Genomic DNA, 27,665 nt, shown 5'->3' on the forward strand with positions numbered 1-27,665 from the left:
TGCATCTGTATCTCCAGATAAAACAAGGGGGCTTAAAAGACAACAAGCATGAGCAAAAACCCAATCACCTGATGATCTTTACCTGGAGTCTGTCTGGACACAATAGCACTCAAAGAAACAAATACAGACACATTAAAAAATATATGTACAAATCTCACACTGAAAGGCACATCAGTCCCTGAAATTAAAGGACAAAATATGTTGTTTCTAAACAACGAAGCATTTTCTAATCCGATGCCGCTATCTGCGGGACGATGTCATTTGTTGTTGCCCTCAAAAAAATTTCAAAATCACAGTGGAATATAAATCTGTTTAATGATGAGACAACATCATAAGGGTTTGGTTATGCCCTGAGTTATACAGCCACTTTGTTTTCGCAGATCCAGAATTTTTTTGTTTCACATGATGCATCATTCCAGATATTTCGGTGATCACTGTCATTTGTTTCTACACAGTCTTCATTTCCGCCATTATTGTTGGGTTCCCCAGATCTCCAGAAGCTGAAAGTAGAAACAAATATGCTTTTAACACAAAACACAAGCATTTAATGAACAGCAACACACAGAATGTGGACAAGTTAAAGTTAAAACAACAATTAAATATTATGTTTTGTTGACAGTGAAATAATAATCTCTTAAAACTCCAGGGTCTTCCAAGGTACTACTGTACTTGAATATGAATAAAAGAGTAATGTGTGTACCTTGTTGTCAGCAGAGTGCCATCCACCCATTTCCATACCCCCTCTGTCTCTCTGTCAGTCAGTCCAATCCACATTATCTGTTGGTATTGTCCTATGAAATTCTTGTTTTAAAAGAGAAACACACAATAGTAAATTCATATTTAAAGAATGTCTCACGCATGCAAGTGCACACACACACACACACATACAAAACACCAACAAACCGTCGTAAGCATGGAGCCCTAAATATGTACTCATGACTTTAGTCTGTCTTTTTGATACTGAGACACCTCTGTCTCTCTCTCTCTCTCTCTCTCTCTCTCGCACGTGCGCGCGCGCACACACACACACACACACACACCTGTTCTTCTTTGCTGTTGATAATCACCAGGTCTGCATCTTTTTGTTGACAGTCTCGTCTGCTCTCTTGCCACGTTTTTTGGTCAGAAGAAATGTAATAGAAACTGCCTCTAAAATACATCCATCGCGCTGGAGCTTTGTGAAAAATAACAACTTTGTTATTTTAGGGAAACAGAGGAACAATTGTAAAGTCAAACATTTGAATGTGACAATAGTCATAAATGTCCCATGAAGCCAACCACAGGGGGATAATATGTGAGTATCCCCAAAGGCAGTCTTTAAATTCTAGAAATCTATTACACCATTCATTTTGCAGCTTGTAGTGTAGTCTCTAGTTTGGGACATATGTTTTAACTTCAAAGTAAAATGGGTTGCACCGTACAATTCAATTACAACATGGATTAAAAATGTAACTTAAAATGTACAATTACTCTAAAAAAAGCAAGAGGCCATAAATGAAAGAGGAAGGAGAAATTGGTTTTGATATTTAAAATACAGCACATTGTTTGTGACAGACCATGTGCATGATTACACTGGCATGCACACTTGATTATCGGTTGTAGTTAATAGGTTACAGGCTAATGTGGAACAGACAAGAACACCAGAAGTGTTTCATGCTTGATTTGCTCGAAATGGGAGTTCCCCTCCGATATTTAGAAGAGATGAAATTGCCCCCCCCCCCCCTCCAAAGAAAAAATAACAATAATAATAATCCTCTCCTAAAGAGGTAAAAATCACAGCCCAGCGGCTCTAAACACTTAAATATCTTTCTTAACCATTACGGTCCAGTACCCAACATGTTGCCTCTCTCAGTAGCTCCATTACAGAGTTGCCAGTCACGTTGTATGTGGTTAACATTCATAAGCATGTTAATGTCGGAGCAAAGGGTGTTAGCAAAGATAGATTCGTCAAACAAGAAAGTTGAAGACCTTCTGAGAGAGCTATACCAGCAGATTGCAAATACCCGTGCCGAACATTCCAAGGCAATGAAAGAAGTTGAAAAAGTTAACGCTGTGATCCCACGCGCATTGCTAGCCTGGAGGACGGGGCTAATGGCTACTCGGACATGGTCGTCGAACTGGGACAAACAGTGAAATCACTCACCTCCCAAGTAAACCAACTGGTGGCTAAGATAGAAGACCTGGAATCTAGGCAGCGGAGAGACAACTGCAGAATCATCAGCGTGGATGAAGGCTTTGGTGAAACGCAACTAGAGCTTGCTGTTGCTAAGATGCTACAAGATGCGCTAGCCCTCAACTACTCTCCGAAGTTGTACTGGGCTCACAGGAGTCTGCAGCCCAAGCGGAAAGATGGGAACCCGCCTAGACCCATTGTGGTTCAGTTTCACTACTTCCAGGACAAGGTGGACGTCCTGCAGAAAGCTGCAGCAGCGGGAGCCATCTTCCACAACAGGCGGATCCACATTTACCCCAACTACACACCCTCCATGAGGGTGAAGCGGGCTGCCTTCAATGAGGTCAGGGAGCTGCTGCGCAGCTGCCCTGAGGTCAAGTATGGCATCTCGTACCCGGCTATACTTTGGATAACTACTCCAGGAGGTGAGCAGAAATCGTTTGATAATGCATCAGAGGCCAGAGCCCACGTTATGAGCAACTTACAGCCATGAGATTCGGAGACGGAGTGAGTATTATGTGCTCAAAATGGAGCAAAAATAATCGTCTGTTTCCAGCCAGCATGCTAGCATAATAGCTAACCACTATGTCTAACCTGCTAACCACTGGGCAGCTGGATGTTATCGATCAGCATTATATGCTGGATGCTTAGGCACAGACACTCACCTAATGTGCCTCCGTCCCCCCCAATGTTGAAATGAAAGTTACACTCATGTCCCAAACACACACCATGTGAAACTGTATATGGGCAACTGTGCACTCAATGGGTATGGACTAGTAATAAAATATAGGTTATTCATGAAATCTTAAAAAAAAATAAGTAAGACAGCTGAGAGAAGTGCAGGAGAGACAGAGCCCTCTACCTTCACAACAGCCGAATGAGCAGCAGCAGGAACGAGATGGAAAATTTGGGCAGGTTTAAAAGTTGCATGGGTTGTCCAGCATGTCAGCTGCTTATGAACAACCATTTTTCTCTTCTGTGTTTTTAATTTACAGCAGTGAATCATCAAAAGCTAAAAGTCTTTTTGTCGCTGACAGGAATCCACTACATGCAACATCATTATTTGTCCAATATCGTATTTGTGCCCCTTTAGATGATTAATTAAAGTTTCATCCTCATACTCACATAATTTTTCCAGTTCCATCCTGCATCCTTGGATAGCTCTGTTCAACTTGTCTCTCTCTTCAGTCAGAGAATTTTGCTGTGAAACTATCATTTTGAGTGGAGAAATCAACATGAATTTCAACAGAATCATAGTAGCTTGTATGGTTAAGTTTAATGTGAAGACAAACTTCTTGCATTTTCTACAAAACAAAGAGCCAAGGTGGTATCTACTAACTATAACACCAAACCATAACACGTCAATATTTAACTTGGACCTTTTTATGTAAAATGATCAGTTTTATTTGCCCAAAATTTGACTTGCACCCTTTGGGATCTAAACTTTGATTATTGATTTCATTATTATATACTCACCACAGTCATTCAGCTTCCTCTTCAGGTCATTTCTCTCCTCAGTCAGGGTTTTGCGACTGGCCTCAATATCTGAAACAGAATTTCCATTGTCTATTGTGTTAATCTATCAATAACAGACTGTATGTGTCCTCCTCTGAATCTAATACTGTATCATTAGGGATCTTGTCACTGTAACAGTGACTCTGGTAACATTTTTGTTTGGATCTCATCCTTTCCTAGAAATGTTATTGTGGTAAAAAAAAATTCTTTTGGCAATAAACAAAATGGACTAACAGAAACGTCTCTGTTATTGTAGAGATCATCTCGCATCTTATGACTTAATATATGCTGGACTGCAGGTTTACTGGCTGAAAAATGTATCAGGTTTCACTGTAGTGATACATACACAAAAAGGCATTATAAAAAGGCAACAAATAGTGTTAATTAATTGACATGAGACATTGGAGAGGTTGTCAGTCCTATTCTATAGTCTGTAATATTTTTTTTATTTTATCATAACTTCTCGGAAATTACTCAAAAATGCATTTTTTGTGTGCTTCTGAGCACACGGGCAGCATAAACAATGAAGTTACATATAACGGTCTGGCAGACGGTGCGGCCCTTGGAGGGGGCGCTGTAATCCAGGCGGTCCTAGTGTTAACAAACACTGAATTAAAATGGGCATATGATTAAATGTGTTGGCTAGGTTTTGATGCCCTTGTAAGAAAATAGTAAATTAAAATGGGCATAACAGTTAAGCTGTTATGATCTTCTTCTGATGTTCTCAGAGGACTGGAGCTTTATTCTTGCAGGTTGTAAGTCATTTGTTGTACAAATATACAGAAAATAAACAAGAACCTGTGAAGGACATGATTATATATTACACTTTTTCTAACAAGCCTTGGACATTGATTTTTATTACACAAGAGTAAAATGGTACATTCTTAGTTTAAATCACTAAACACATAGTTAAAGGTATGCTTACAATGGAGTTTTTACTACAATGACAAACATCCTTTTGCAAAATCCATTACAGTATAACAAAACTGTCAAATTATGTCAAAAGACTAAAATGAGACTAAAACTAAAACTGATTTCCACTGACTAAATTTTAACTAAAACAAAACAAAACTAAAAGACTAAAATGTGACTTTAACTAAATCCAGTCTTTGGTGAGTGACTAAGACTAAAATGAAATTAAAAATTCTTGTCAAAATTAACACTGTGGAGGAGTTTCATCATCTACTTACCAGAGTTGATTCTCCTCAACTCGTCTCTCTCTTCAGTCAGAGAATTTTGCTGTGAAACTGTCATTTTGAGTGGAGAAATCAACATGAATTTCAACAGAATCATAGTAGCTTGTATGGTTACATTTAATGCAAAGACAAACTTCTTGCATTTTCTACAAAACAAAGGGCCAAGGTGGTACCTATGACAAATCTGTATGTGTGCTATATCACATGAAGAACACAAGCATGTACTCAATATCTAGAGCAGGGCCACCCCTCCCTAAACGCAGAACACGTGCTGTGCGTAGGGCCCCATCTTCCATGGGGGGCCACATTTTGCACGAGGGGACGCATTTGCGCATATGCGCAATGGATGCGCACATACGCTACCGTGAGGCGCGAGTAGAATCAGCTCGAGGAAGGAGAGAAGAGACCTGACCGCCCATGCATCTCTGCAATGATTGACAGCAGTCAACATCTGAACAATAAGAGGGGTGTGCTGGCAGGCACTTGCAGAGCTGCAGCAGGTGAAGAGTTGTCGACATGTCGTCCAAAAGAGTCTCAGGAGTATGTGCGGGGACGGAACGGCGGGTGGGCTCCACAGAGGGGGAGACCCGAGCCTCGGGGGTATGTGCGGGCGGGAGGTCGGATGCTCCCAGAGAGGGGAGAGGGAGAAATATAGTTAAATAAGATGAAAATAGAAAAGAATGTCTCTGTATTTTATTTCTGTTTTCAGTGTTTAATTAAGGTGGGAGAGGCGGAGGGCTGAGGGAGATCGGACGCCTCCAGAGAGGGGAGAGGGAGAAATATAACAAAATAAGATTAATTAGGAAAAACCTGTCTCCCTCTTTTATTTTATTTTCAGTGATTAATCAAGGATGGGGGATTGAGGTGGTGGAAGTTATTTTCTTTTGATGAATAATTGATGGCTATTTGTGACTCACATTTGTTTATTTATTTATTTCAGTTTGAAGTTAATTTTATTTAATATTTATTTATTTATTTCAGGTTGAATTTTTTATTTTATTTGACTCATACAGCCAAACTACTGTATCTGCAGTACATTTGTTATTGCCAATAAAGGTTGTCAAGTTAAATGGCAAGTTGTTGTATGGTCATTTTGTACCTATGATACATTTGTGATGGGGGCCTCCAAATAAAATTTCACTTAGGGCCCCAATTTGGTCAGGGGCAGCCCTGATCTAGAGCATCACATTAACTCTCTGCTTTTGTGTTATTTAATGTTGCTGACTCTGAAAGAAACTATAACACAATGTCAATATTTAACTGGGAACTTTTTATTTAAAATAATCAGTTTTATTTGCCCCAAACTGGACTTGCACCCTTTGGGATCTAAACTTTGATTATTGATTTCATCATCATACATACCAGAGTCATTCAGCTTCCTCTTCAGGTCATTTCTCTCCTCAGTCAGGTTTTTGCGACTGGCCTCAATATCTGAAACAGAATTTCCATTGTCTATTGTGTTAATCTATCAATGACAGACTGTATGTGTCCTCCTCTGAATCTAATACTGTATCATTAGGGATCTTGTCACTGTAACAGTCACCCTGATATAATTTTTCTTTGGATCTCATGTTTCTGTCCACATCATAACTTCATCTCATCAGTCCTCACTAACAGGATTTAACTGGGAGATTCCTACAATATTTAACACATATACACCTATACTTAACCTTGATTGGACTAACTGTACACCCCTTCAGATCTAATCCCTGATCATTGGAGGAGTTTCATCACCTACTTACCAGAGTTGATTCTCCTCAACTCGTCTCTCTCTTCAGTCACATTTTTGGCCATGTTAACTGGTGGAGAAGTGACCAACAGAATTTGATTATGTCCACAACCAGAGAGATGATTCACACAATAAAATTAAAGCTGGCTTTTTTTAAAACATGAATCTAGTACAAATTATTGTTTAATACAAAGAAATAATAAAAGGTTCACTGTGAGAATCTTGTGCGCATGGGTGAAGCAGATTGTTTCGCTGGTGCAAATTAATTTTGATATGAATTTCAGGGTATTTAGCCCAACCCCTCTGGAGGTGGTTGGAGAGCCCTACATATTTTTGAGCAGATCAATAAGGAAAAAAAAGTTCCATTATTCTTATAGTAGTACGGATGCTGAAAAAGCTTTTGATTTAGTCGGGGAATTTCTATATTTAGTAATGAACTAGTCCATACCCATTGGTAGCTTTGTCACCTTCTATCTATGCCAATCCTCAATGCCTATGTGCAGTTTCACATAGATTGACCACGTCAGTGAGTAGAAAAACGTGGGACAGACAGAATGACTGACTGACAGAATAACACACTGACAGTTTCTGTGATTATGTACAGCATACCATACCATGACTTAGTCATACCAAAACATTCGGCCACAGGGGGAGCCACAGCGATCGGTTGCATTTTAGCAATTTATAAGCATTGTTCTGTTGTTATAGCGCCACCCAGTTGCCAATTAGAGTTAAATTTCTCCAGTCACCTTGAGGCGTCCTGTTCTACATATCTACCAAGTTTAGTAAAAATCGATTTGGCAGTTCGGCCTAGATAAGAAATTAGCTCTCTAGCGCCCCCATTTTGTTTGATGGGGTCATCAATGGGGGGGTTGAGGCATCGGTGGCTTAGTGGTAGAGCAGGTGCCCCATGTACAAGGCTGTTGCCGCAGCAGCCCGGGTTTGACTCCAGCCTGTGGCCCTTTGCTGCATGTCACACCCTCTCTCTCTCCCCTTTCACGCTCATCTGTCCTATCAATTAAAGGCTTAAAAATGCCCAAAAAATATCTTAAAAAAAAAAACAAAACAAAACAAAAACAAAACAATGGAGGGGTCCCCTCAGATTATGTGTGGTCATATGCCTACAAAGTTGCGTGGTGATTGGTGAAACCCTTGAGACGTTATACACCTTTATGTGATGAGCCACGCCCTCTGCAATATTCACTGCCTTATAGAAGCTCAGTGTTAGTAAGTTTTCCAACTTTTGCCAAGAGGGAACTTTAGATATTGGTCCCTAGATTATGTTCACCAAGTTTCATGCAGATCGGTCACACTTCCTAGGAAGAGATCGATTTGAAGTATTTCAAAAAATTCAAACTGGTGGAAAATCTATATAACTAGAAGTTATGGGTTCTTGAGGCAAATTTGTTCCTCATGAGGAGAGGCATCTCTGTGCAAAGTTTCATGTCGCTACGACATACGGGGCATGAGATATGTCCATTCAAAGTTTGCAATTTCAATCGGTTGCTATAGCGCCCCCCTTTGGCCAATTGATGTAATATTGCTACATTCACATCTTCCCATGACCCTCTACCACTGTGCCAAATTTCACATGGATTGACCAATTCAGTGAGGAGAAAAACGTGGAACAGACACACAGACACACAGACACACAGACAGAGTTTTCGTCATTATATAGTAAGATAGATATGGCTTCACTGAAGATTTTATACATTGTATTCGGGCACTTTACGCCTTTCCTACTGAAAGAATAAAGGATAATGGCAGCTTCTTTAAAGCCTAGTTCACATTACACGATTTTCACTGAGATTTTGACGTTGCAGAGGATCTTGAGAACCACCTTGGGTCGGAGGAGAGTCGGCTGATAGTCTGCCACATTTAATCCTCATGTGTGAACAAACCTATGAGCAAGTCAACCTCTCATCTGCGACTAGGACTGGATATCTGGCATGCTAGAAAACTGGAGAAGTCTGACGCAACTGACAAAGAGTATTACCCAATGAGAGGCGGGATATGTCCCACGTCAGCATGCAGGAGGACAGAAGAAATGTGAGGAGGACAAGCCACAGGGCTGCCAGCTCAGCTTATTTGCCGCGACTCTGGGCTTGTTTTTTTGTAAAGTCACTTACAAATATTGGTAGTGACGGGTTGCATTTTTTGGGCTTTTTTCTAAAGTGGAGTTGTTTATTTGGGCTTGCTCTCTAAACGTTGCCTTTCTCTATATATATATATATATCCGTTGCTTCTTTTAGGCTTGATTCCATAGCCCTGGTTGCTTGTTTTTCTCCCAAGATCTGGCAACACTGACAAGCCGGCAAGCAACAGCAACAATGGCGGCGTCTACAGGATCATGGGGAGCGCGTTGTGTTTGGACCCAGGCCCTAGAGGCAGATCTGACTCAACACTGGAAAAAGTATCCATGCCTTTACGATGTGTCGTCTCCAAGTTAAAAAACATAGTTTGGTGACGTCACTGCCTTATCTGTGGCTCTGTCGGTGAGGGCTTGGTGGAGAAATCATGTGGTGTGCACACACAGGTCGTAACACAGTTGGTGAGACTCCCGATGACAGAAACACACATCGCAATGTATGAACACTCAAAAGATTATGATAGTCTCCTAACGCAAAAGGTGGGGTGAAAATCGTGTAATGTGAACTAGCCTTAACTCTATAACGCATATGCACTGCCTCTGGCGGTCATCCAGGATTCATAGAACCGTAGTTACATATGTAACTGTTGTTTTAGACAATGGACCTATTTTGGTATCACCTCCATATGCAAGATTGGGGAAAAAATGGGAGCTTAAAAGTTTTGATAATCTGCATCAAACATATGGCTTGGCTGGGCAGGACTTTTATGGGTATTTACAGCTCTGTGATTATTTCTGTGAAATGGTTAAAGGTACTAACCCGAGGGAAAAAACAACTGTCATTCATATATTTATTGATGCTTATAACTCAGGAAATAATAAAGCTCTAATCAGCAAGCTATACCATAGCATCCCATCACTGAATAAGGACACTACAGACCATGTAAAACAACGATGGGAAAAAAAGCTGGACACTGAAATAACTGAGGACATGTGGCTGAATGCCTGGGAAATACACTCAACTTCCACTAGCTCACGGACCTGGAGATACATCTGTTGGAAAAACCTGATTGGCTTTTTCATCACACCCGAACAGAAGTCTAAACAAACTGGCACCCAGCTATGCTGTTGGAGGGAATGTGGAGAAATCATGGATGACTATGCCCATATTTTCTGGACTTGTCCTTTTATTCAGACTTTCTGGAAGGAAGTAAATGTACAATTAGTGGAAACGAATTTCCCTCTGGGACGAATAAAGTAAGTCTAAGTCTAAGTCTCTATATGACTTCAGAAAGAATTGGGAGAAAGAAGGTGGAGACAGTGGTGTGCCTATTTAGCCAATGAGACAGATACTACATGATTAATGTATGTATCATGTATGAAACCTTTTTTTAAATTAGGATAATTAGTCTTAAACATCACATCACATCACCTCCTATCTGTATTTTTCTTTTTTTGTGCACTGTTTTTCTTTTCAGTTGTTCGTAAACGTGAAATGTTCAAAAACAAAAAGTATTTAAAAAAACAAATTTCTCTGTATGTGTATGTGTGCTGTATCACATGAAGGTTCAAAGGCTTTAAGTTTTATTTATTTATCTGGGAACTTTTTAACTTTTTATGTAAAACTGATCAGTTTTATTTGCCTCAAACTCTGATTATTGATTTCCTCATCATACATACCAGAGTCATTCAGCTTCCTCTTCAGGTCATCTCTCTCCTCAGTCAGGTTCTTGCGACTGGCCTCAATATCTGAAACAGAATTTCCATTGTCTATTGTGTTAATCTATCAATAACAGACTGTATGTGTCCTGCTCTGAATCTAATACTGTATCATTAGGGATCTTGTCACTGTAACAGTGACTCTGGAAACATTTTGTTTGGATCTCATCCTTTACTAGAAATGTTATTGTGGTAAAAATTTTCATTTGGTAACAAACAAAATGGACTAACAGAAACGTCTGTGTCATTGAATGTCACTGCATTGTGGAGATCATCTCATATCTTATGACTTAATATGTGCTGGACTGCAGGTTTACTGGCTGAAAAATGTGACAGGTGTTAATTTCACTGTAGTATTACATTTTCTGGCCACTTGGGGTCAAAAGACCTCTGGTACAAACACCTGATAAAGCTGTCACTGGCTGATGTGTTTGCAAACAATTTCCTATACATATGCAGCACTCACAGAGCAGCATTAACATTCATCAAGTGTCATGTTTCTGTCCACATCATAACTTCATCTCATCAGTCCTCACTAACAGGATTTAACTGGGAGATTCTTATAATATTTAACACATATACACCTATACTTAACCTTGATTGGACTAACTGTACACCCTTTCAGATCTAATCCCTGATCATTGGAGGAGTTTCATCACCTACTTACCAGAGTTGATTCTCCTCAACTCGTCTCTCTCTTCAGTCAGAGAATTTTGCTGTGAAACTGTCGTTTTGAGTGGAGAAATCAACATGAATTTCAACAGAATCATAGTAGCTTGTATGGTTAAGTTTAATGCAAAGACAAACTTCTTGCATTTTCTACAAAACAAAGGGCCAAGGTGGTACCTATGACAAATCTGTATGTGTGCTATATCACATGAAGGTTCAAAGGCTTTAAGTTTTAAGGGTTTCATTTCACTTTAACAAACAAGAACACAAGCATGTACTCAATATCTAGAGCATCACATTAACTTTCTTCTTTTGTGTTACTACATGTTGCTGACTCTGAAAGAAACTATAACACAATGTCAATATTTAACTGGGAACTTTTTATTTAAAATAATCAGTTTTATTTGCCCCAAACTGGACTTGCACCCTTTGGGATCTAAACTTTGATTATTGATTTCATCATCATACATACCAGAGTCATTCAGCTTCCTCTTCAGGTCATTTCTCTCCTCAGTCAGGTTTTTGCAACTGGCCTCAATATCTGAAACAGAATTTCCATTGTCTATTGTGTTACTCTATCAATGACAGACTGTATGTGTCCTCTTCTGAATCTAATACTGTATCATTAGGGATCTTGTCACTGTAACAGTCACCCTGATATAATTTTTCTTTGGATCTCATGTTTCTGTCCACATCATAACATCATCTCATCAGTCCTCACTAACAGGATTTAACTGGGAGATTCTTACAATATTTAACACATATACACCTATACTTAACCTTGATTGGACTAACTGTACACCTTCAGATCTAATCCTGATCATTGGAGGAGTTTCATCACCTACTTACCAGAGTTGATTCTCCTCAACTCGTCTCTCTCTTCAGTCACATTTTTGGCCATGTTAACTGGTGGAGAAGTGACCAACAGAATTTGATTATGTCCACAACCAGAGAGATGATTCACACAATAAAATTAAAGCTGGCTTTTTTAAAAAAATGAATCTAGTACAAATTATTGTTTAATACAAAGAAATAATTAAAGGTTCACTGTGAGAATCTTGTGCGCATGGGTGAAGCAGATTGTTTCGCTGGTGCAAATTAATTTTGATATGAATTTCAGGGTATTTAGCCCAACCCCTCTGGAGGTGGTTGGAGAGCCCTACATATTTTTGAGCAGATCAATAAGGAAAAAAAAGTTCCATTATTCTTATAGTAGTACGGATGCTGAAAAAGCTTTTGATTTAGTCGGGGGGGAATTTCTATATTTAGTAATGAACTAGTCCATACCCATTGGTAGCTTTGTCACCTTCTATCTATGCAAATCCTCAATGCCTATGTGCAGTTTCACATAGATTGACCACGTCAGTGAGTAGAAAAACGTGGGACAGACAGAATGACTGACTGACAGAATAACACACTGACAGTTTCTGTGATTATGTACAGCATACCATACCATGACTTAGTCATACCAAAACATTCAGCCACAGGGGGAGCCACAGCGATCGGTTCCATTTTAGCAATTTATAAGCATTGTTCTGTTGTTACAGCGCCACCCAGTTGCCAATTAGAGTTAAGTTTCTCCAGTCACCTTGAGGCGTCCTGTTCTACATATCTACCAAGTTTAGTAAAAATCGATTTGGCAGTTCGGCCTAGATAAGAAATTAGCTCTCTAGCGCCCCCATTTTGTTTGATGGGGTCAACAATGGAGGGGTTGAGGCATCGGTGGCTTAGTGGTAGAGCAGGTGCCCCATGTACAAGGCTGTTGCCGCAGCAGCCCGGGTTTGACTCCAGCCTGTGGCCCTTTGCTGCATGTCACTCCCTCTCTCTCTCCCCTTTCACGCTCATCTGTCCTATCAATTAAAGGCTTAAAAATGCCCAAAAAATATCTTAAAAAAAAACAAAACAAAAAAAACAATGGAGGGGTCCCCTCAGATTATGTGTGGTCATATGCCTACAAAGTTGCGTGGTGATTGGTGAAACCCTTGAGACGTTATACACCTTTATGTGATGAGCCACGCCCTCCGCAATATTCATTGCCTTATAGAAGCTCAGTTTTAGTAAGTTTTCCAACTTTTGCCGAGAGGGAACTTTAGATATTGGTCCCTAGATTATGTTCACCAAGTTTCGTGCAGATCGGTCAAACTTCCTAGGAAGAGATCGATTTTAAGTATTTCAAAAAATTCAAACTCATGGAAAAAGTTTCATGTCGCTACGACATACAGGGCATGAGATATGCCCATTCAAAGTTTGCAATTTCAATCGGTTGCTATAGCGCCCCCCTTTGGCCAATTGATGTAATATTGCTTCATTCGCATCTTCCCATGACCCTCTACCACTGTGCCAAATTTCACATGGATTGACCAAGTCAGTGAGGAGAAAAACGTGGAACAGACACACAGACACACAGACACACAGACAGAGTTTTCGTCATTATATAGTAAGATAGATATGGCTTCACTGAAGATTTTATACATTGTATTCGGGCACTTTACTCCTTTCCTACTGAAAGAATAAAGGATAATGGCAGCTTCTTTAAAGCCTAGTTCACATTACACGATTTTCACTGAGATTTTGACGTTGCAGAGGATCTTGAGAACCACCTTGGGTCGGAGGAGAGTCGGCTGATAGTCTGCCACGACGAATCCTCATATGTGAACAAACCTATGATCAAGTCAACCTCTCGTCTGCGACTGGGACTGGATATCTGGCATGCTAGAAAACTGGAGAAGTCTGACGCAACTGACAAAGAGTATTACCCAATGAGAGGCGGGATATGTCCCACATCAGCATGCAGGAGGACAGAGGAAATGTGAGGAGGACAAGCCACAGGGCTGCCAGCTCAGCTTATTTGCCGCGACTCTGGGCTTGTTTTTTTGTAAAGTCACTTACAAATATTGGTAGTGACGGGTTGCATTTTTTGGGCTTTTTTCTAAAGTGGAGTTGTTTATTTGGGCTTGCTCTCTAAACGTTGCCTTTCTCTATATATATATCCGTTGCTTCTTTTAGGCTTGATTCCATAGCCCTGGTTGCTTGTTTCTCTCCCAAGATCTGGCAACACTGACAAGCCGGCAAGCAACAGCAACAATGGCGGCGTCTACAGGATCATGGGGAGCGCGTTGTGTTTGGACCCAGGCCCTAGAGGCAGATCTGACTCAACACTGGAAAAAGTATCCATGCCTTTACGATGTGTCTCCAAGTTAAAAAACATAGTTTGGTGACGTCACTGCCTTATCTGTGGCTCTGTCGGTGAGGGCTTGGTGGAGAAATCATGTGGTGTGCACACACAGGTCGTAACACAGTTGGTGAGACTCCCGATGACAGAAACACACATCGCAATGTATGAACACTCAAAAGATTATGATAGTCTCCGCAACGCAAAATCGGGGTGAAAATCGTGTAATGTGAACTAGCCTTAACTCTATAACGCATATGCACTGCCTCTGGCGGTCATCCAGGATTCATAGAACCGTAGTTACATATGTAACTGTTGTTTTAGACAATGGACCTATTTTGGTATCACCTCCATATGCAAGATTGGGGAAAAAATGGGAGCTTAAAAGTTTTGATAATCTGCATCAAACATATGGCTTGGCTGGGCAGGACTTTTATGGGTATTTACAGCTCTGTGATTATTTCTGTGAAATGGTTAAAGGTACTAACCGAGGGAAAAAACAACTGTCATTCATATATTTATTGATGCTTATAACTCAGGAAATAATAAAGCTCTAATCAGCAAGCTATACCATAGCATCCCATCACTGAATAAGGACACTACAGACCATGTAAAACAACGATGGGAAAAAGCTGGACACTGAAATAACTGAGGACATGTGGCTGAATGCCTGGGAAATACACTCAACTTCCACTAGCTCACGGACCTGGAGATACATCTGTTGGAAAAACCTGATTGGCTTTTTCATCACACCCAAACAGAAGTCTAAACAAACTGGCACCCAGCTATGCTGTTGGAGGGAATGTGGAGAAATCATGGATGACTATGCCCATATTTTCTGGACTTGTCCTTTTATTCAGACTTTCTGGAAGGAAGTAAATGTACAATTAGTGGAAACGAATTTCCCTCTGGGACGAATAAAGTAAGTCTAAGTCTAAGTCTCTATATGACTTCAGAAAGAATTGGGAGAAAGAAGGTGGAGACAGTGGTGTGCCTATTTAGCCAATGAGACAGATACTACATGATTAATGTATGTATCATGTATGAAACCTTTTTTTAAATTAGGATAATTAGTCTTAAACATCACATCACATCACCTCCTATCTGTATTTTTCTTTTTTTGTGCACTGTTTTTCTTTTCAGTTGTTCGTAAACGTGAAATGTTCAAAAACAAAAAGTATTTAAAAAAACGGTAGCACTTTATAATACAGCCCGTGTTTTACGACGTAACTCCCCGTGTCTTACGGCGTAACTTCCCGTGTCTTGCGGCGTAACTCCCCGTGTCTTACGACGTAACTTCCCGTGTCTTACGGCGTAACTCCTCTAAGACCTGCCGGGGTCTTACAGTGGAACTGCTACTGTCTTATGCTGTCACTCCCAGTGTCTTATAATGGAACTTCATGCGTCTTACCTTGCACTTACTGGGACTTCCCGGGTGACTCTCTGACATCTACCATGACATTTTGGGGGAGCCTATATGGTTTAGTTTCACTTATGACTTACAGTGTAACTCGCTATGTCTTACAGTAAAACGTCTTACAGTCCAACTCCTTTTGTCTTACCATGTAGGCCTACTTATTAAAACTTATAACTACAAAATCAGATATGATTTACAGTTTTAAAATACACGAAAATCATACTGCAATATGTAACCTGTTTAATCACACAATGACAACTTCAGAGTTATAAAATATCTTTATTCTTTACCACGCAGACACCTGGTACTTACATGCTAAGTGCCCAAGACTTCCCCTGTAAGTTCCAGGGACCGGGTTGTATTGTAAAGTGCACACTGTTCACCCTTCCTTACCATGCAGGTACCTGGTACTTACACTCTAAGCACCCGAGACTTCTGCTGTACCTACCAGGGACTTTCCCTGTAATTACCAGAGACCTACACTGTACTTATCAGGGACCGGGCTGTATTGTAAAGTGCACACTGTTCACCCTTCCTTACCATGCAGGTACCTGGTACTTACACTCTAAGCACCCGAGACTTCTGCTGTACCTACCAGGGACTTTCCCTGTAATTACCAGAGACCTACACTGTACTTATCAGGGAGCGGGCTGTATTATAAATTGCACACTGTTCACCCTTCCTTACCAGGCAAAGTGCATACTGGTAAATAAACAGTCTCAGGTGCTTAGAGTGTAAGTACCAGGTATCTGCATGGTAAGGAAGGGCGAACAGTGTGCACTTTACAATACAGCCCGGTCCCTGATAAGTACAGTGTAGGTCTCTGGAACTTACAGTGAAAGTCCCTGGTAGGTACAGCAGAAGTCTCGGTGCTTAGAGTGTACCAGGTACCTGCATGGTAAGGAAGGGTGAACAGTGTGCACTTTACAATACAACCCGGTCCCTGGAACTTACAGGGGAAGTCTTGGGCACTTAGCATGTAAGTACCAGGTGTCTGCGTGGTAAAGAATAAAGATATTTTATAACTCTGAAGTTGTCATTGTGTGATTAAACAGGTTACATATTGCAGTATGATTTTCGTATTTTAAAACTGTAAATCATATCTGATTTTATAGTTATAAGTTTTAATAAGTAGGCCTACATGGTAAGACAAAAGGAGTTGGACTGTAAGACGTTTTACTGTAAGACATAGCGAGTTACACTGTAAGTCATAAGTGAAACTAAACCATATAAGCTCCCCCAAAATGTCATGGTAGATGTCAGAGAGTCACCCGGGAAGTCCCAGTAAGTGCAAGGTAAGACGCATGAAGTTCCATTATAACACACTGGGAGTGACAGCATAAGACAGTAGCAGTTCCACTGTAAGACCCCGGCAGGTCTACTGTAAGACAAGCGAAACTACACAACAGGTTCCTCTAAAATGCCATGTAGATGTCAGAGAGTTACCATGAAAGTCCCAATAAGTATATGGTAAGACACGGGAAGTTATGCCGTAAGACACGGGAAGTTATGCCGTAAGACACGTAAGACACGGGGAGTTACGTCGTAAAACACGGGCTGTATTATAAAGTGCTACCAAAAAAACAAATTTCTCTGTATGTGTATGTGTGCTGTATCACATGAAGGTTCAAAGGCTTTAAGTTTTATTTATTTATCTGGGAACTTTTTAACTTTTTATGTAAAACTGATCAGTTTTATTTGCCTCAAACTTTGATTATTGATTTCCTCATCATACATACCAGAGTCATTCAGCTTCCTCTTCAGGTCATCTCTCTCCTCAGTCAGGTTCTTGCGACTGGCCTCAATATCTGAAACAGAATTTCCATTGTCTATTGTGTTAATCTATCAATAACAGACTGTATGTGTCCTGCTCTGAATCTAATACTGTATCATTAGGGATCTTGTCACTGTAACAGTGACTCTGATAACATTTTTGTTTGGATCTCATCCTTTACTAGAAATGTTATTGTGGTAAAAATTTTCATTTGGTAACAAACAAAATGGACTAACAGAAACGTCTGTGTCATTGAATGTCACTGCATTGTGGAGATCATCTCATATCTTATGACTTAATATGTGCTGGACTGCAGGTTTACTGGCTGAAAAATGTGACAGGTGTTAATTTCACTGTAGTATTACATTTTCTGGCCACTTGGGGTCAAAAGACCTCTGGTACAAACACCTGATAAAGCTGTCACTGGCTGATGTGTTTGCAAACAATTTCCTATACATATGCAGCACTCACAGAGCAGCATTAACATTCATCAAGTGTCATGTTTCTGTCCACATCATAACTTCATCTCATCAGTCCTCACTAACAGGATTTAACTGGGAGATTCTTATAATATTTAACACATATACACCTATACTTAACCTTGATTGGACTAACTGTACACCCCTTCAGATCTAATCCCTGATTATTGGAGGAGTTTCATCACCTACTTACCAGAGTTGATTCTCCTCAACTCGTCTCTCGCTTCAGTCAGAGAATTTTGCTGTGAAACTGTCGTTTTGAGTGGAGAAATCAACATGAATTTCAACAGAATCATAGTAACTTGTATGGTTAAGTTTAATGCGAAGACAAACTTCTTGCATTTTCTACAAAACAAAGGGCCAAGGTGGTACCTATGACAAATCTGTATGTGTGCTATATCACATGAAGGTTCAAAGGCTTTAAGTTTTAAGGGTTTCATTTCACTTTAACAAACAAGAACACAAGCATGTACTCAATATCTAGAGCATCACATTAACTTTCTTCTTTTGTGTTACTAAATGTTGCTGACTCTGAAAGAAACTATAACACAATGTCAATATTTAACTGGGAACTTTTTATTTAAAATAATCAGTTTTATTTGCCCCAAACTGGACTTGCACCCTTTGGGATCTAAACTTTGATTATTGATTTCATCATCATACATACCAGAGTCATTCAGCTTCCTCTTCAGGTCATTTCTCTCCTCAGTCAGGTTTTTGCAACTGGCCTCAATATCTGAAACAGAATTTCCATTGTCTATTGTGTTAATCTATCAATGACAGACTGTATGTGTCCTCTTCTGAATCTAATACTGTATCATTAGGGATCTTGTCACTGTAACAGTCACCCTGATATAATTTTTCTTTGGCTCTCATGTTTCTGTCCACATCATAACATCATCTCATCAGTCCTCACTAACAGGATTTAACTGGGAGATTCTTATAATATTTAACACATATACACCTATACTTAACCTTGATTGGACTAACTGTACACCCCTCCAGATCTAATCCCTGATCATTGGAGGAGTTTCATCACCTACTTACCAGAGTTGATTCTCCTCAACTCGTCTCTCTCTTCAGTCACATTTTTGGCCATGTTAACTGGTGGAGAAGTGACCAACAGAATTTGATTATGTCCACAACCAGAGAGATGATTCACACAATAAAATTAAAGCTGGCTTTTTTTAAAACATGAATCTAGTACAAATTATTGTTTAATACAAAGAAATAATAAAAGGTTCACTGTGAGAATCTTGTGCGCATGGGTGAAGCAGATTGTTTCGCTGGTGCAAATTAATTTTGATATGAATTTCAGGGTATTTAGCCCAACCCCTCTGGAGGTGGTTGGAGAGCCCTACATATTTTTGAGCAGATCAATAAGGAAAAAAAAGTTCCATTATTCTTATAGTAGTACGGATGCTGAAAAAGCTTTTGATTTAGTCGGGGGGGAATTTCTATATTTAGTAATGAACTAGTCCATACCCATTGGTAGCTTTGTCACCTTCTATCTATGCCAATCCTCAATGCCTATGTGCAGTTTCACATAGATTGACCACGTCAGTGAGTAGAAAAACGTGGGACAGACAGAATGACTGACTGACAGAATAACACACTGACAGTTTCTGTGATTATGTACAGCATACCATACCATGACTTAGTCATACCAAAACATTCGGCCACAGGGGGAGCCACAGCGATCGGTTGCATTTTAGCAATTTATAAGCATTGTTCTGTTGTTATAGCGCCACCCAGTTGCCAATTAGAGTTAAGTTTCTCCAGTCACCTTGAGGCGTCCTGTTCTACATATCTACCAAGTTTAGTAAAAATCGATTTGGCAGTTCGGCCTAGATAAGAAATTAGCTCTCTAGCGCCCCCATTTTATTTGATGGGGTCAATAATGGAGGGGTTGAGGCATCGGTGGCTTAGTGGTAGAACAGGCGCCCCATGTACAAGGCTGTTGCCACAGCAGCCCAGGTTTGACTCCAGCCTGTGGCCCTTTGCTGCATGTCACTCCCTCTCTCTCTCCCCTTTCACGCTCATCTGTCCTATCAATTAAAGGCTTAAAAATGCCCAAAAAATATCTTAAAAAAACCAAAAAAAAACAATGGAGGGGTCCCCTCAGATTATGCGTGGTCACATGCCTACAAAGTTGCGTGGTGATTGGTGAAACCCTTGAGATGTTATACACCTTTATGTGATGAGCCACGCCCTCCGCAATATTCACTGCCTTATAGAAGCTCAGTTTTAGTAAGTTTTCCAACTTTTGCCAAGAGGGAACTTTAGATATTGGTCCCTAGATTATGTTCACCAAGTTTCGTGCAGATCGGTCAAACTTCCTAGGAAGAGATCGATTTTAAGTATTTCAAAAAATTCATTCATTCATTCATTCATCTTCTAACCACTTCATCCTCTTGAGGGTCGCGGGGGGGCTGGAGCCTATCCCAGCTGACATCAGGCGAGAGGCAGGGTACACCCTGGACAGGTCGCCAGACTATCGCAGGGCTGACACATAGAGACAAACAACCATTCACGCTCACATTCACACCTACGGGCAATTTAGAGTTATCAATTAACCTAGTCCCCAATCTGCATGTCTTTGGACTGTGGGAGGAAGCCGGAGTGCCCGGAGAGAACCCACGCTGACACGGGGAGAACATGCAAACTCCGCACAGAAGGGCTCCCACACCCAGGATCGAACCGGCAACCCTCTTGCTGTGAGGCGAGAGTGCTAACCACCACACCACCGTGCCGCCTCAAAAAATTCAAACTCGTGGAAAATCTATATAACTAGAAGTTATGGGTTCTTGAGGCAAATTTGTTCCTCATGAGGAGAGGCATCTCTGTGCAAAGTTTCATGTCGCTACGACATACGGGGCATGAGATATGCCCATTCACATTTTGCAATTTCAATCGGTTGCTATAGCGCCCCCCTTTGGCCAATTGATGTAATATTGCTACATTCACATCTTCCCATGACCCTCTACCACTGTGCCAAATTTCACATGGATTGACCAATTCAGTGAGGAGAAAAACGTGGAACAGACACACAGACACACAGACACACAGACAGAGTTTTCGTCATTATATAGTAAGATAGATATGGCTTCACTGAAGATTTTATACATTGTATTCGGGCACTTTACTCCTTTCCTACTGAAAGAATAAAGGATAATGGCAGCTTCTTTAAAGCCTAGTTCACATAACACGATTTTCACTGAGATTTTGACGTTGCAGAGGATCTTGAGAACCACCTTGGGTCGGAGGAGAGTCGGCTGATAGTCTGCCACGACGAATCCTCATGTGTGAACAAACCTATGATCAAGTCAACCTCTCATCTGCGACTAGGACTGGATATCTGGCATGCTAGAAAACTGGAGAAGTCTGACGCAACTGACAAAGAGTATTACCCAATGAGAGGCGGGATATGTCCCACGTCAGCATGCAGGAGGACAGAAGAAATGTGAGGAGGACAAGCCACAGGGCTGCCAGCTCAGCTTATTTGCGCGACTCTGGGCTTGTTTTTGTAAAGTCACTTACAAATATTGGTAGTGACAGGTTGCATTTTGGGCTTTTTCTAAAGTGGAGTTGTTTATTTGGGCTTGCTCTCTAAAGCGTTGCCTTTCTCTATATATATATCCGTTGCTTCTTTTAGGCTTGATTCCATAGCCCTGGTTGCTTGTTTCTCTCCCAAGATCTGGCAACACTGACAAGCCGGCAAGCAACAGCAACAATGGCGGCGTCTACAGGATCATGGGAGCGCGTTGTGTTTGGACCCAGGCCCTAGAGGCAGATCTGACTCAACACTGGAAAAAGTATCCATGCCTTTACGATGTGTCGTCTCCAAGTTAAAAAACATAGTTTGGTGACGTCACTGCCTTATCTGTGGCTCTGTCGGTGAGGGCTTGGTGGAGAAATCATGTGGTGTGCACACACAGGTCGTAACACAGTTGGCGAGACTCCCGATGACAGAAACACACATCGCAATGTATGAACACTCAAAAGATTATGATAGTCTCCATAGCATAAAATCGGGTGAAAATCGTGTAATGTGAACTAGCCTTAACTCTATAACGCATATGCACTGCCTCTGGCGGTCATCCAGGATTCATAGAACCGTAGTTACATATGTAACTGTTGTTTTAGACAATGGACCTATTTTGGTATCACCTCCATATGCAAGATTGGGGAAAAAATGGGAGCTTAAAAGTTTTGATAATCTGCATCAAACATATGGCTTGGCTGGGCAGGACTTTTATGGGTATTTACAGCTCTGTGATTATTTCTGTGAAATGGTTAAAGGTACTAACCGAGGGAAAAAACAACTGTCATTCATATATTTATTGATGCTTATAACTCAGGAAATAATAAAGCTCTAATCAGCAAGCTATACCATAGCATCCCATCACTGAATAAGGACACTACAGACCATGTAAAACAACGATGGGAAAAAAAGCTGGACACTGAAATAACTGAGGACATGTGGCTGAATGCCTGGGAAATACACTCAACTTCCACTAGCTCACGGACCTGGAGATACATCTGTTGGAAAAACCTGATTGGCTTTTTCATCACACCCAAACAGAAGTCTAAACAAACTGGCACCCAGCTATGCTGTTGGAGGGAATGTGGAGAAATCATGGATGACTATGCCCATATTTTCTGGACTTGTCCTTTTATTCAGACTTTCTGGAAGGAAGTAAATGTACAATTAGTGGAAACGAATTTCCCTCTGGGACGAATAAAGTAAGTCTAAGTCTAAGTCTCTATATGACTTCAGAAAGAATTGGGAGAAAGAAGGTGGAGACAGTGGTGTGCCTATTTAGCCAATGAGACAGATACTACATGATTAATGTATGTATCATGTATGAAACCTTATTTTAAATTAGGATAATTAGTCTTAAACATCACATCACATCACCTCCTATCTGTATTTTTCTTTTTTTGTGCACTGTTTTTCTTTTCAGTTGTTAAATACGTGAAATGTTCAAAAACAAAAAGTATTTAAAAAAACAAATTTCTCTGTATGTGTATGTGTGCTGTATCACATGAAGGTTCAAAGGCTTTAAGTTTTATTTATTTATCTGGGAACTTTTTAACTTTTTATGTAAAACTGATCAGTTTTATTTGCCTCAAACTTTGATTATTGATTTCCTCATCATACATACCAGAGTCATTCAGCTTCCTCTTCAGGTCATCTCTCTCCTCAGTCAGGTTCTTGTGACTGGCCTCAATATCTGAAACAGAATTTCCATTGTCTATTGTGTTAATCTATCAATAACAGACTGTATGTGTCCTCCTCTGAATCTAATACTGTATCATTAGGGATCTTGTCACTGTAACAGTGACTCTGATAACATTTTTGTTTGGATCTCATCCTTTACTAGAAATGTTATTGTGGTAAAAATTTTCATTTGGTAACAAACAAAATGGACTAACAGAAACATCTGTGTCATTGAATGTCACTGCATTGTGGAGATCATCTCATATCTTATGACTTAATATGTGCTGGACTGCAGGTTTACTGGCTGAAAAATGTGACAGGTGTTAATTTCACTGTAGTATTACATTTTCTGGCCACTTGGGGTCAAAAGACCTCTGGTACAAACACCTGATAAAGCTGTCACTGGCTGATGTGTTTGCAAACAATTTCCTATACATATGCAGCACTCACAGAGCAGCATTAACATTCATCAAGTGTCATGTTTCTGTCCACATCATAACTTCATCTCATCAGTCCTCACTAACAGGATTTAACTGGGAGATTCTTATAATATTTAACACATATACACCTACACTTAACCTTGATTGGACTAACTGTACACCCCTTCAGATCTAATCCCTGATCATTGGAGGAGTTTCATCACCTACTTACCAGAGTTGATTCTCCTCAACTCGTCTCTCTCTTCAGTCAGAGAATTTTGCTGTGAAACTGTCGTTTTGAGTGGAGAAATCAACATGAATTTCAACAGAATCATAGTAGCTTGTATGGTTAAGTTTAATGCAAAGACAAACTTCTTGCATTTTCTACAAAACAAAGGGCCAAGGTGGTACCTATGACAAATCTGTATGTGTGCTATATCACATGAAGGTTCAAAGGCTTTAAGTTTTAAGGGTTTCATTTCACTTTAACAAACAAGAACACAAGCATGTACTCAATATCTAGAGCATCACATTAACTTTCTTCTTTTGTGTTACTACATGTTGCTGACTCTGAAAGAAACTATAACACAATGTCAATATTTAACTGGGAACTTTTATTTAAAATAATCAGTTTTATTTGCCCCAAACTGGACTTGCACCCTTTGGGATCTAAACTTTGATTATTGATTTCATCATCATACATACCAGAGTCATTCAGCTTCCTCTTCAGGTCATTTCTCTCCTCAGTCAGGTTTTTGCAACTGGCCTCAATATCTGAAACAGAATTTCCATTGTCTATTGTGTTACTCTATCAATGACAGACTGTATGTGTCCTCTTCTGAATCTAATACTGTATCATTAGGGATCTTGTCACTGTAACAGTCACCCTGATATAATTTTTCTTTGGATCTCATGTTTCTGTCCACATCATAACATCATCTCATCAGTCCTCACTAACAGGATTTAACTGGGAGATTCCTACAATATTTAACACATATACACCTATACTTAACCTTGATTGGACTAACTGTACACCCCTTCAGATCTAATCCCTGATCATTGGAGGAGTTTCATCACCTACTTACCAGAGTTGATTCTCCTCAACTCGTCTCTCTCTTCAGTCACATTTTTGGCCATGTTAACTGGTGGAGAAGTGACCAACAGAATTTGATTATGTCCACAACCAGAGAGATGATTCACACAATAAAATTAAAGCTGGCTTTTTTTAAAACATGAATCTAGTACAAATTATTGTTTAATACAAAGAAATAATAAAAGGTTCACTGTGAGAATCTTGTGCGCATGGGTGAAGCAGATTGTTTCGCTGGTGTAAATTAATTTTGATATGAATTTCAGGGTATTTAGGCCAACCCCCTCTGCACAGTGATTAAAATATGTTTCTCCAACACATTCTCACTCCGACCTTGTCACATATCAACGTTTGTTCATGGACTTTCCATGTGGACATATGTTATGAAAGGTACCCTGGGTGGCGTTAAGTGGCAGCCCTTGCACATTTGGTGTCCTAAGTGAGCCCTCCCCTCCTCCATCTGTACATGTGTTATAATAATCATATAAATCAATAATCAATACATAAAATAATTAAAAATAATAACTTGTTGAGAAGAACCACAATAAAATAATATATGAAATTGTAAAATAATAATAAAATGTACAAAGTAACTTTCTAATTGAACTAGGGATGCATCAATTTTTAAACTCTTGGCCGATACTAATATCAATGTTATTTATTTGTCTTTCGTGACAGGAAAACACAGAAATCTCCACAATAAGAAAATGAATGAACACTTTTAAAAAGTCATTCAGTCCTTCATTACACTACCGTTGTATGAGCACAGATGTAATAATATGCATGAAATAACCCTTAACATAAACCTCGTCCACATGAAAAACATCTTTTTATGGCAAAAAGCCATTTTATAGTGCTGAAAACATCAACAAATTTCTTCTTTAAACAGCTGGATTTCTTGCCAGTTTCTTGCCAAAAGCTACACTTACAAGATTCCATTGAACAAATCATGAGAACGTAATTATTTACCATCACCCATCATTCATTTTTACTGAATAGAGCTTGAACACTTCACAGTGTAAATTGATGCAACCTCAGTTAGCTGTTTGTTGTGGCCACCGGCTCCTCTCAGTGGTGTAATGGTAGTTAAGTGGGCACCAGAGAGCGTTTGTCATTTTGAACTGAAAATGACACAGCATGTTTCGGGGTTCACTTGACGATGGATAACTTGTTCATCTCCCCCAGAGAGCAGGTAAAGTGTGACGAGCTGGATTCGGGGGCCCGGGGCCCAGGGGCAGCAGGAACCCAGAAAAAAAGGCCTCTCTATTATTTAGAAGGCTTTGCTATATGTTGTTGTGGCCTTATGTAATATTTCAATATAATAGTAGTAATAGTATTAATAAAAAATAGTGAAAGATAACATTTTGATTTTTTTTTCTTCCCCCATTTGTAGTGCCCCCTACGAATTACTGCAACCTTAGCATTTGCCTGCACTGCCTTTGCCACACGCCGGCACTGTCACTGACCAAGGTTTCAATGACTTCTGTGAGACCGGGTTGGTTTCTCGAAAGCACTCAGGGCAAGTGATCGTTTTAGCTTGTGTGAGAATTACTGAAACTTGGGTGGTTACCATTTCCTCTTTATTGTTACAGAAGTGAGATGTTAAATAAGTAACAAGAAGTTTAGAAGACTTACAGAGAGCAAGACGGAGGGAAATATTGAGAGCAGCTTGCATGATACAGAGGAGTCCAAGGATCAAAACTCCCACTCTGTACAGTTTCAGTCCTGTGTGTAGAACACACATTGTCTTACATCCATTCTGTGGAGACATAATCCAACCCTAACCACAACCTTAAGGACCACCTATCCTAGCCTAACCTAACTTGCAGATCAGTGCAGGTTACTATACTAATCTTTCTGCTGTAAACATATCACTTAACATTTCTGAACATTTGATTAATGCTGCATGTATTAGTGTGTTGAATTAGGAGGAAACTTACATATGTGTATACTGTCTTGAGTCAGCTTAAACTAACTTTTACAAGTGGTTCAAAAAAATACTTAACCTGCAAAATGATCACTCATATATTAATTACTCATAGCGTGTTTCTTTTAATTTTTTTGCCTGTGGTGAACGGAGAATCCAAAAAAGGTGAACATTTGTCATGAATTGAATCCATTAGCAACCATTTTTAACTACAGTAAATCTATATCATACACACTTGTGCAGTATAGTCTAATTCATCCAGTTGAATGGTCAGTATTTCCTAGACACATGCATTTTCAATAAATATTTCGATTTAAACACGTCAGTACAAACAGTCTCATGCAGGCAGAGTAGCTTTCCTGGGCTCAGTTACGCCCTGAGTGTGCTCAGGTAGGCTCAGCGTGGGCTACTCATTGGTGAAGTGCTTGCATCTTTTTAAGTGAAAATACATGTGTTTGTAAAGTACTGAGCATACAGCTAAATGAGACTTGAATAATACTGCTAGAGTTGTGTGAGCATTTGTAAGCGGATGTTTTGAAACAGTTTTGCTGTTGATAAAAGTGGCCCACAATTAATTTAAATCATGACAAATGTTTACCTTTTTTGGATTCTCTGTTCACCATGTAGGCTCGAGAAAAAAACCAAATATTTCTTTACGAATTCACACTCAGTAACTGATACTCAAATGCTCATTTTGAGGGTTAAGTATTCTTTTAAAGTAAACATCACACTCTTGAAAATGAAGTCAAATAAAACAAGAAGCCAATAAAAGATGGAAATATGCAAAAATGGTCAAAATGACATAAAAGGAAAATTCAGCATGCTTGACATTGAGATGTTGCTTGTGTTGCTTTTAAAAACTGAACTTCAAACTCGTTAATTTGTTAGGATTTCTGTCTCACCGGGCACTGCAGCAGGCGCTTTACTGTTTTTAACGAAGTGGCTCTTTGATGCAGCGTTCCTGGCGGAGACGTTTTCATATATCATTGACCTCTCAGGTTCTTCTTCGTCGTAAGCCATCTGTGTATTTTAGCCACTGGAGAGCGATGAAGGTGTTGTTGATGCTCGTCTCT

The 27,665-nt window shown here is 39.9% G+C and overlaps 1 protein-coding gene across 1 annotated transcript; it reads right to left on the minus strand.

Annotated features, from left to right (window-relative positions):
- Window positions 1-296: 296 nt before the first annotated feature.
- Window positions 297-27,665, minus strand: LOC125884829 (CD209 antigen-like). Its single transcript, XM_049570077.1, has 22 exons — window positions 27,495-27,665; window positions 26,301-26,390; window positions 24,661-24,717; window positions 24,281-24,349; window positions 23,808-23,864; window positions 23,101-23,169; window positions 18,980-19,036; window positions 18,600-18,668; window positions 18,126-18,182; window positions 17,419-17,487; window positions 11,940-11,996; window positions 11,563-11,631; window positions 11,089-11,145; window positions 10,383-10,451; window positions 6,627-6,683; window positions 6,247-6,315; window positions 4,879-4,935; window positions 3,650-3,718; window positions 3,299-3,382; window positions 1,041-1,174; window positions 701-801; window positions 297-500 (listed from the first exon to the last, which is right to left on the minus strand). Exons 1-22 carry the CDS (start codon window positions 27,610-27,612, stop codon window positions 356-358), a joined length of 1,680 nt encoding a protein of 559 aa, XP_049426034.1. The 5' UTR covers window positions 27,613-27,665; the 3' UTR covers window positions 297-355.

Source organism: Epinephelus fuscoguttatus, linkage group LG3 (genome assembly GCF_011397635.1).
Source record: "Epinephelus fuscoguttatus linkage group LG3, E.fuscoguttatus.final_Chr_v1".
NCBI lineage: Eukaryota > Metazoa > Chordata > Actinopteri > Perciformes > Serranidae > Epinephelus > Epinephelus fuscoguttatus.

Bases quoted from the DNA above. Each gene is read 5' to 3' on its own strand.
- LOC125884829 (XM_049570077.1), bottom strand. From the start codon at position 27,612: ATGGCTTACGACGAAGAAGAACCTGAGAGGTCAATGATATATGAAAAC. The intron at 24,718-26,300 runs GTAAGTCTTCTA...CTTCTCCACCAG, and splicing joins TTCCCTCCGTCTTGCTCTCT to TTAACATGGCCAAAAATGTG. The intron at 19,037-23,100 runs GTATGTATGATG...CTTCTCCACCAG, and splicing joins GAGGAAGCTGAATGACTCTG to TTAACATGGCCAAAAATGTG.